General features: G+C 32.7%; 1 protein-coding gene across 1 annotated transcript; it reads right to left on the reverse strand.

Annotated features, from left to right (window-relative positions):
• Positions 1-344: 344 nt before the first annotated feature.
• On the reverse strand, positions 345-9,561 carry LOC128547597 (probable G-protein coupled receptor 158). Its single transcript, XM_053520648.1, has 6 exons — positions 9,507-9,561; positions 7,952-8,093; positions 3,784-3,951; positions 1,799-1,963; positions 1,317-1,443; positions 345-720 (listed from the first exon to the last, which is right to left on the reverse strand). Exons 1-6 carry the CDS (start codon positions 9,559-9,561, stop codon positions 349-351), a joined length of 1,029 nt encoding a protein of 342 aa, XP_053376623.1. The 3' UTR covers positions 345-348.
• Between the last annotated feature and the right edge of the window lie 2,028 nt (positions 9,562-11,589).

Consider the following 11,589-nt stretch of genomic DNA (forward strand, 5'->3'; position numbering starts at 1 on the left):
GAGTTCCAGAAAAGTCAAACAGGCTGACCTTATAACCTGTATATGATGAAACATAATTTGTTTGGTAATGAATGTCCCCTTATTTATTGGAATACGTATTGTTAACACATAAATTGCTTTCCTGTTATCTGCTTAACACAAATATATATATATAAAAAAAGATATAGTACAAGAGAATTGTTGCAGTTTATCTTTACTTGTACAATCAGTCCCATTTCTGTCAAAAAAATTATCTTTACTTGTACAATCACTTCCATGTCTGTCAAACATTGTGTATTGTCAAACATTGTGTATTGGAAATATATTTTTAAATATTTGCATTCAAATCACTTTTTGCTGAAAGTAAAATTATGAGATCCTATGTAGTGATGAACTACGACAAGTTATACTTACACTATTCTTCCTATTGATATAAGTGAAAACTGCACAGGTTAAAATGCCTAACACAGACATCACAGTAAGACTGAATAGACAAATCGACAAAATAGTGTTATGGTAATGCAAGCAGGGCGAATCGTTCAAACATGTGACACATCCGGCTGTGCATGCAGAACACTGAAACATCCCAGGTTCTATAACGCCAAACCGTCTAAGATAGCTTTCTATTTCTGACCCCTTATATGATTGGGTAGGATGATTACTGTCAGGGAAGAAGTATCCCTTTCTGCACTCACAACTGTATGCCCCCGAGACAAAGCCTTTCCCTTTCTTGTGAATACACTAGAATGAGAATATTATAATAAAGCTGAAAGTAAATATGGACAGAGAACATCATCATTTGATCGACTTGGACCCTATTAACTATTTTATTCCAGGTTATGCATGGCAGATGTATTTTTAGCAGAATTATTGTTGTGAAGACGGGTTGGTAATATACTTACTGGTATATAATTATTCTAACCTTAATACTAGTAACTTTTTAATACTTATGATACCCCAACTATGTTGTCCACGACAATATATATGTCAACAAGCGTACAACGGAAATAAGATTAGGATATAGGATAAACTATGACTGACTGTTGTGTAATAATTTGGACGTAATTCAATAATTATTAAGGTTTTGCTAACTTGTCAAGAGAAGTTAAAGCATTGTACGTATTTTATAATGAATAATATTTATCATTCAGACTAAATATCATACGACAAGAAGCACATTCTTTTTATTGTAACCATTCCCTGACCAAGACTAAATTTGTATTCAGTCTGCTGTTTGATAATGATTCCACAGCTTTTTTTTATCACATATTACATTTTACTGATATTTTTTCCACAAGAAAAATTTAAAATTATGTTACGATAAGAACATATTTAACCTTTGTAGTAGACTGACATCTATGCGTTCCACGAAAGACATCAAGGCCAGATGACTTATCAGTTTTGTTACCGTCGCATTGGTTGATATCCATATATGTTAGTTCTATGTCGATTGTTGCTACACCTCTAATGTAAGAAATTAATAATACGCAAATCACAACTTTATGATATTCACCCAAATAAGTGCATGATGACCTCAGTGTTAAGAGAGTAAATATAGTTGATATCAATACATATAAGTTATATATTAATTTTTGCTACACCTTGCTTCAGAATACATTATAGGCATTCTATCATAATTCTTTTACATACAGGAGTTTTTAAAGTTAACAATTTTCCACTATATCCTTTTTAACAATGTAAAAATGTGTAAATAGAATTTGAAACCTGGTTCCCTAGTCTCGAAGTCAAGGTATCTATTTTTTAAAGTCTCATTGTAATCAAGTATGGAAATCTACACTCGTCATATATAAAGTTTTACCGAAATAAAATTGATCCTTTTTCTAATCTAAAAATTGGCGATGAATAGGTCACCATCCACACATTACCACCACCACAGTCAAAATAAGGCAATGTCCAGTGGCCATCAGATAGTGTAGCTATTGGATAGGACTCTTTCAGTTCTGGGAGTTGATGGTCGTCTTCTCTACAATAACAAATAGATTTAGAGTTACATGTTTTCTTACTGACGATATACCATGTGCGACTTCACAAAGACATATAAAGACCTACTGCATGAAATCAATAAATCTTTTTAGAAATGAGCAATTGATTATTAGTATCAAGAGACAATTTTTATATGGCTACCCCATTTCCTTCCATATGCGTAACACGGTTTATGAGTATTTCATCCCCCCGCCGAGGGAATATGGTAACACTTTCCGTCTGTCCGTACTCTTTTCCGTCAGTGTGTATGTAACACATTTTGTCCGGAACAAAGCTCTAAAATTCCAAAACTATTGAAGAGGTTTTGTTTAAACTTTACTGAATCACACAGATCAATGAGAGGAATTTGAGTGTACAAGAAACAAAACTCTAACTATGAAAGGAAATCATTTTATATGAAAGATACCCCTACTTTGCTTTCTTTTTGACTGACGTCCGTGTTTGGTTAGTTGTCCGATGCAATACTTTACATTGCATACGTTTTAATTAGCTTATAGTGATTTACTTAGTACTATATTGTATAAAGCATAACTCCAATGTTTTATTGAAGGGATATTGTTATAACTTCACACCACGACAGACATCATAGATAACACTTTTGTTCGGAGAATAACTCAAAAAGTGTTATCGGGACATTGTTAAAACTTCATGTGCACCCAATGACAGAAGATACCTTGATAAACTACAGTGTATCAGAATCACACCATATACCTTTGTATTGTTTTCTGTGTTTTGTTCGCTCATACCACTTTTGACATGAACTGATAAAGGGATGTTGCTTCAATTTAAAGGGGACAAAAATATAGTGTTCTAGAATCATATTTCTGTATTGTGTTTTTTATTATCTCTATTTCTTTCTTTCTTATTATGCGATGTACAAGAATGCTTATTTTACTTTGCTTATGTTTATTTAACAGATTTGCTTATCGGAGGCTTAGCTCTTTCAAGCACCTAAGGGATTTTACCATACTCTACCATGCTCTGCCTTTATATTATTCAAAAGTCTCTGTCCAGCTCTAGAGATTTTGCTTAGTTCATTCATACTGATATAAAGACTGTTTAAAGACAGTGAAATATACAAGACTCCAGTTGCCTTACTTCTTGAATTATCTTATGTATTACTGATAAGCAACTTTAGTCTATACAAATATAAATAATCCCTCTGGATTTTATACTTACTTATCTCATTTAGTAAATGTACTTGAAAATCTCATGTATTAATAATTATACAAATATAAAAAAATCCCTTTGGTTTTTATACTTACTTATCTCATTTAGTAAATGTACTTCAAATGTTTGACAGAGGTTTATTTAAATGTTTGGAACGTGATAAAGATCATTTTTAAGGAACTGCAGTGCATCAAAGCCATCGATATTGTGTACATACTGAACATAGTAGTTTTGATTCTCTAACTTATATGCATACAATTCATAATTTCAAAATAGTTCCTCTACATTGCGACGTTTTCCACGAAACATGTATTTAACGATAGATGACGATGTTTAATAAAGTCTTGTGAGTTTGTTTTTTTGTGTGTGTGTTTTTTTTTGTTTGTTTTTTTTTTTTGGATACAACATCACACCGGCACAGTCATATGTCATAAAGCGTCAGTCCAGCTTTCCGTGGTGGAGGAAGACTCTTGGCGCCCGTCCAGTGGAAGTATGTGTGTATTTTAAAACTTTATGAACTTTAAGAGGCCTATTAGTTGTATTTTTAATAAATATTTCACTAAAATATGGATCACTCAAGTTTCACGTCTTTTAAACACAGCAGTTTCATAGGTAATATATTTCCAATACCTGTACGTTATCCTATCGGTTACTACATTGACATGATACCATTCTTTAATTTTCAGACTGTTGTACCATTCTGTGTCAGGATCGAGGTATTTATAGTTCAATGATAGATCATGTGACCGCACCGTCCCATTTTTCTTGTATGCGTATGGACAAAACATTTCATGGCCACTGTAACAAAATAAAAATACAATGAAAATTTTTACTACCAAAGAAGACCGGAAAGACTGTTTTAAATTATCAAAAAATAGCTGTTCATAATTTTAAATTAAAAAATAATACAATTCTAAAAATTGCATACAGATATAGTTTCATAATATCACTTAAAGAACACAGTTCGTTACATAAAGATGCAATCATCTATGTCTCATAAGTTATTGCATAAACATATTTTTGAGGTTATTTACTGACATTATAAAGCATGCTTTTACATCATGTCAGTTAGAATGTTTCATTCGATATGGTGCCACTTAATATAAAAAAAACCGCAAAACTGTGTATTAAGTCTGATCAGCAGACATCCTGTACATGTATAGCTAACCATATTATACAAGTGTATTACTAATTAACCAAGAGCTGTCACCGGAGACAGCACACACATCTATTTTGGCAATGGTCAAATTTAGCAACATTTTCTACTAGCTAAAAGTAGCTAGTGCCCTTTTTGTTCACTAGCTGAAATGAAAAGATACCGGCTAATGTTAAACAATAGTATTTAATTACTTTATTAATATTTTACTGGCCAAAACCTACTGATTAATCTTTGTAAGTAGCCAGTCCCCCCAAAAAAATATTAGCTTAAAATAGCTAGTGCCATTTTTATCCACTTACAAGCTAAAGTCAAATCCTTCCATGTTAACTTGATGCAAGCTGCAATCATGCATTATATCAGAGTTTTGTTAAACGATGAAATATCATTTATAAACATAAAAGGTAACATTCCTTTCATGCAGAAAAATGTATACCTGCAGAACAAACTTTATTCAAGCTTTGAAGACATGTGCTTGGTGTATTATTGACTAGCTGAAATAAGCTAGTACATTCCAAGTCCACTAGCTATTCTCAAATTCCACTAGCATTTAGCTTGTATGCTTGTCTAAATTTGAACCCTGTTTGGTGCTTTGAAGTGAAACGGAGCACATATGAGGAAGCTGGAGATATCACTAGAGTGTTTAATGACTCAAATTTGGGAGATGCTACTGACAATATTTTAAGTCTGAAACAAATGTACTTTATATAATTACGTAGAGGTGGAGTGAAAGTGTGTCAATATATTTACGTATAAAAAGGAGCAAAATTCATGGAATATTTCTACCGAAGTAACGCACCGTATGTCATATCATGTGGCTTATAATGTGGAGCAATCATTTTAAGTTTTAATCCAATTTATTCAGTAATAACTGAGATAGAGCAAAGGTGCATCAAACTTCAACCTGAAATTTCAGATAAAGCGAGGGCATAATTCATGAAACATTGGTGTCAGAGTTATGGATCCTGTGTCATATGATGTGGGTGGTAATGTGGAACAATCGTTTTAAATTTGAATCAAATCTATTTATTAATAACAATTTGTTATTAATAAATAGATTTGATTCAAATTTAAAACGATATGTTAAAACAAATTTGTCAAAGATATGGTAAAAACACACAAAATTAAACTACAGTTCTATGTGCAGAGGGACATAATTCATAGATGATTATGCAAGAGTTAGGGACCTATATTTATATGATGAGGACGATGAATAAAATAAATTATAAAATTTGCAATGAAAAAATGGAGTAAATTTATTTAAACAAGATTTGAATATGTTTTCCCATGCACTATACCTCACAATAAAACTCTTTATTTTACTTTATCCTTCAACCATTTAGTACACTTTCTTCCTTCCTATTAAAATTTCTCTATAAAAACACATAAGTAATGTGAGAAAGGAAACTGTTATATATATTTATTCATTGTTATATGTTTCTATATATATTTAGAAATGCTATGTACTTGTATTACTTGCTTGTATATACTTTTGTGGAATAAAAATGGAAAAAAAAAAAATAAATAAATTATAAAATAAGAGAAATATCGTGAAAGTGCTTCAAAATTAACCCGAAATTCTATGTAAAAGGACTGGCATTATAAAAGAAGTATTGGTGCAAAAGTAATTACCCTTGTGATGATGATGAGGAACAATTATTCAAAGTTTGAATCAAATCCATTTAGTTATAACAGGGATAGAGTGGAAGTGAATTGAAACAGCAATCTGAAATTTTAAGCAAGACGTGGGGATAGTTCATGAAATTTGTTTCGATTGTTATGGTCCTTGTGTCGCATGGTGTGGATGGTAATGTGGAACAATACCTATAAGTCGGAATCAGTCCCTTTCTGTAATAAGAGAAATATAGTAAAAAGCATAAAAGTAAACTAGCTTTAGTTTTCTCAGTAAAAGGGGGAGTATACTTCATAAAAATGGTGTCAGAGTTATGGTCCTTGTGTTATATGATGTGAGAGACCATGTGGAACAACTATCTAAGTTTGTATCAGATCCATTTAGTATTAATAGAGGTAGAATGGAAGAGCATAAAACTCTAAGTAAAAGGGCACAAACTCATGAAATGTTGATGCGAGCGTTATGGCCCTTGTGTCATATGATGTGGATGATGATGATGATGATGATGATGAATACCTATTTTAAGTTTGAAGCAATTCTATTAATATGTAATAATACAGATAAGGTGGTAGTGCATCAAAGCTTTAACCAAGGTTTGGACGCGGACCGGACGCGGACCGGACGCGGACGCCGACTCCGACGCCGGGTTAAATAGGACAGCCCTCCATATACTTCTTAAATAGAGAAAAGTGGAAACTTCACAGGTCGCTCAACACGACAAAAACGAAAATGTTGCAAGCTCGGTTTGATTGAGCCTGTTCATGGACGGTAGTGTAAAAGCATGCTACCGTCCACGCCCTCTAGCCCCGGGTTGAGCAGAACTCAACATTTACACATGCTAAAAGTATAAAAAGCAATTTAGAGACATCCGCAGATGTATTCAAACGGCGATGAACATGGAACCTTCAATGATACACGTGTTGAGGCGTGTAATTCCATGAAGAGCGGCGTTTGGTTCCCGATAAAGTAAAGGGTTTGCCCCAAACGAGAAAACAATGGGCAGAACTAAACAAACTGGAATTTTGGAAGGGGATCCGAGGTTAAAGTCGAGCTTAAAATGGAAGTTTTTAACACATAAATGTTATACATGGCATTCAATTGTAAATCCAGCTCTACAAACACGGGATGTTAATTAAAGTCATTTGATGATGCTTATCTGCATTTAAAGAGAACAATGTATAAGCTTTGGATATCGTTAAGAAAGAACCTGTAATTTAAGGATAAACAAGAAAACTACCTCATACAAACAACAATTTTCTGTCTGACTTTTGAAAAGGGCAGGTCGTTTTCTCGAAAACAGTTACTGACAGCACATTTCGTTAGTCAAATACGTTAAATATAATGTGTTACTAATCTCTTGTATTTTGTAAATAGTCGAAGAAATATGCCATTGTACTTCGGTCTTATGAAAGCTAAATCAGTATGCAATCATTTTATACGAAATTTATTCACTATTATATATATATATCTGTAAGGGTTGTTATATATGTAATCAATAAAATATGATTAACCTATATACTGAGATTAAATAATGGCCTTGGGAAATTTAATCATCAGTTTTAAAAATACCTAAATGAGCCTCACAGGTATAATCACATTGTGAGAAATGAATTAACGTTATTTTATTACCTTTGAGAATGAACAATCTAAATTGCGTTTGGTTTCAAACTATTCAAATGTGACAAATGTCAAAAGAAGTATGTTGTAGTAAGAAATTCCTCCAACCTGTAAAAACCTTTCTCAACGCCAATAGCAGAGCCAAAAATGAGGGAATCGCCGTGCACGTTGTTCCTCGCCAGAAGAAAGAAAGTTTCATCTGTCATGGAATCAAGAGTCCCGTTGTTGATTTCAATAATTTTTGATAGTAAATTTGCAGTTCTGGAAAAGAAATAAAACGTTTCATTTTGTTTCATGTGGCACTTTCTTGCTAGATCTTTATGTAAGTAGTTTATATAAATTGCAAAAATTACACTCATGATATACAACCATTATATTATATTTGATGATACCTAATGGCCGTATCTGCGTATTCAGTCCAGGCTGTAACGTCAAACTGTAATGGTAACTCGTCCCCAGTTCCTGCACCACATGTCCCTTCCCGAACATTGAACACGTATTCCAAAGCCTGTCGAGCTACGTTTATTTCAGAACCTGAAAATATGTCATTTTTCAAAAAAAAAATGATCGTAAAAAATTTGTACAACTGGGCAGACTATCACAATCGATCTACATATAAAAATAATTTTCTTAGCAGATGCTTTGTGGTTGCTTAAAATCTTCGGAAAATAAAATTATTTTTTTCCATTACATGTGTGCATTCTTCGGAGAGTGTACAATTATAAATTATAAATATTTCAACAAGTAGCCGTTTTATTTTTGAAAAGGAATGTCAACAAATAGTTGATTATAAATTATAAAAAAATCAACAAGTAGCCGTTTTATTTTATGAAAAGGAAATAGTTGTTTTCTTTTGAAACAACAAAAGTTTTAGACGGTTAAAAAAGTAATTATGATTGCCGTAACCTAAATATGATGAAGAGTTGGAGAGATTTGATAGTTACATATGAAAAATAAGACATACATTTGTTGATGTTATTGTTTATATTACTTATAATTATCTTAGCCTTTAACAATGAAAATTACTATCACAATTGTAGTATAAGCACTAACCGTTGACACGTCGTTCTTTTTCTAAAGTTCGATCCAGACAAATTGTACTCCATGCGGAATTAACATCTTTTACATTTTTGTAAATCATATTTCAAGGTTAATGAAATAAATGTTATGTTCAAACACGGTTTTGCTGTAAATTATTTGATTCTAATATCTTTTTATTGTAAAATTTAGATCTAATATGATAGAAGTGTTCCTTCGCGCATGTATTGCTCCAAATGGTAGGTCGTCACGCTCCTTTGTTTATACATGCCTGGACCGGAAATGGCAATACGTCTTGCGGAATAGTTCAGTTAGAGCACGTGATGTCGAATTATTCTGAACAGCGAATGACCAACTCGGTGTGTGCGTGTTAATTAATCAAGACAGTTGTGCTATGTGACATCTCGTTTTAACCATGCTATTAAGTTAAATATTTGAACAAATTTGAAAGCGTTATTTCTAGATGCATACTTGCCGCTAAAAATCATGTCGACGTGACGTTAACATAATACCGCTGCGATGATTTAAGAATTGTATGTCATTACAATATTTGGTAAATACGGTATGCAAGAAAAATACTATGTCACTTGTGGTAAATGTAGAATGGAATATTCGGCTCTTGGGTAACTATTTACGCGGTAACTCGTCAGAGCATTATAACCGCCAAAACAATTACCCTTAACCGGTTATTCCCCTTTGCACCTACAACCAGTCATAGATTAATATAGTTTTACACAGTCAAGCATGAAGGAGCCTTATATTATTTTCCAGTTGAGATCATATACGCAATAATACAGTACATGTAACCCATCAAAAAGTCTTATAGATTTTTTACTGCAAGTCAAATTACCCTTTTCATTGTTTTATTTATTCACCCGAGCCTGAAAATAACACAATAAGTTTACTTACCTTCAATAATCCATTTTATATTTAACATTATTATCACGTATATATAGCTCGCCATTGTTTTCCAACACTTTGACTTCAGTCAATAATAGCAGGGACTGTAAACAAAGTTAATGGTATTGTTCATATATAAGTGAATGATAATGGTATTCCGTCTTTTCATGTTGGAACATTGTTTTTCCAGAATAGAATTTTTAATCAAGAATAGCCAAGGGTATTTATCAATTAAAGTAAGTGATAAGATATATGCTTTATTGTCAGTTTGTTGCAATTAAATAATTAATCCAATCGGCCATATTACATTATTTACCGTCATTAAATCATTTTACATTCATGACTTCTGAAACGCTTCTATCATTCTCAAATTTGTTACTTTTATGGCTCCGCCATAAACACCACAGTGTCAGAGACCACAAATTCAAAACAAGAGGGTCATGATGACCCTAGATCGCTCACCTGAGTAATATTGCCTACATATCATCAATAACAAGAAAGTACGTCAGAAGGTAAAATAAAGCATAAGTATTGAAATCTGTAAACATAGTCCAAATATGAAAGCTGATGCTAAAATATTCAGAAAGTAGGCCAGTAGGTCAAATTTAAGGTCATTCAGCATCAGAATAATTATAAATCTGCATACTGTTGATATGGTAAAATAAAAAGATATCTTGAATAAAGATGCATGTCACACCAGCACACCTCATGAACATGGATAATATCAGGTAGGAACTTTCAAGTGTAACTATGAACAAGCTTACTAGGTATCTGCCTAGATAAACATGGAATCCATTATAGCACAAGTGCTATGCTATGTTACCTCATCAGTACCTTTTATTCAGGATAAACAGGATACAACAGTTTGTAAGCCGATGTCCACAGGTCCTGCAAGTATTTTTCGGGTGATATAAATACGCATTGCCTCCGCAGTTATATTTTCAGATTTTACGGATCATTAGAAGAAGAACCCCCGTTTGTACATTTTATGATGCATCACTAAGTTGTTTTATTTATAAAATCTAAATTGCGAAACAATGAAGATCTATCCAAATATTCCGTATAGGGTTTGCTATTGCAAATTTCTTTTGTTATGTATGAACAGAAAAGGAACTCATTCAAATAGAGAAAACGAATGATATCATGACTATAAAAGTAACAGAGCTATAGCTGATCGTAAATAAAACTATAAATTCGCTTATGCTTCCATCTATGTTAATCAAAAATAATACTATGACAAATCATTCAGATAACAACTACCGAAAATAGGGAAAAACGAGAAGCTGATGTTTCATTTCATATCAAAAATGTGGCAGCATTATAAACAGAACCATTTTGACCTTTAAAAAGTGCTTGATAAATATGTTGATTTCATGTACTTACAGACGTTCGAAAAAGCAAAGTTATGATCATTGTATGTATTGTGATATATTATTTGAAAAGTCATCTTAATGTCGTCATGTTGATTCGAACATGATTAAAATCGCCTAATTATCAAATAATAAAACGGAAGCCTCGTTCAATGTATCCCGGTAGTTTGTGGTCTGAATACTGCACCATTACATAGTGCAAATTTAAAAGTCCCCTCAATATACACAAGAAAATGGCAACCGAGACCATAAACTGGCTATAAAAGTGATTTGAATATTTACTTATTTAGTAAGCCAACTGATGCAGGCTAATCAATGGTGGGGAGCATTAGGATTTATGTTTGCTACAAGTAAGCAACCGTTTGGGTGTTCATCAGTCAACAATCTGTAGAATTTATCAACACTATCAAGCTACTGTGAAAGTCCATGACCGACCGAGGCCTTGTCAACTGAAGGGTAACGTAAGCGCGTCAAGATTTCAATATCTGCCTATAACACCTTCCCAGCTGGCTTCAGACAAGAACAGATTTATATAGGAGTCATCTAATAACGTTGGTTTTTATCAGGTTTTGTCATATTAATCAGCTTAATTCTGTGTAATATTACTATTTGCATTGTTATATAATAGCCAGAAATTGTTAAAATATATAAAGAATATAACATGCTCGTTTCTTGATTACATTTTCATTCATTTCTTCTAACTGTTAATGAGACACATGTAC

Source organism: Mercenaria mercenaria, chromosome 1 (assembly GCF_021730395.1).
Source record: "Mercenaria mercenaria strain notata chromosome 1, MADL_Memer_1, whole genome shotgun sequence".
Lineage (NCBI taxonomy): Eukaryota > Metazoa > Mollusca > Bivalvia > Venerida > Veneridae > Mercenaria > Mercenaria mercenaria.

Bases quoted from the DNA above. Each gene is read 5' to 3' on its own strand.
- LOC128547597 (XM_053520648.1), bottom strand. From the start codon at position 9,561: ATGGCGAGCTATATATACGTGATAATAATGTTAAATATAAAATGGATT. The intron at 1,444-1,798 runs GTAAAACTTTAT...TTCTTACATTAG, and splicing joins AAAGGATCAATTTTATTTCG to AGGTGTAGCAACAATCGACA. The intron at 721-1,316 runs GTTAAATATGTT...TTCTCATTCTAG, and splicing joins GATGTCAGTCTACTACAAAG to TGTATTCACAAGAAAGGGAA.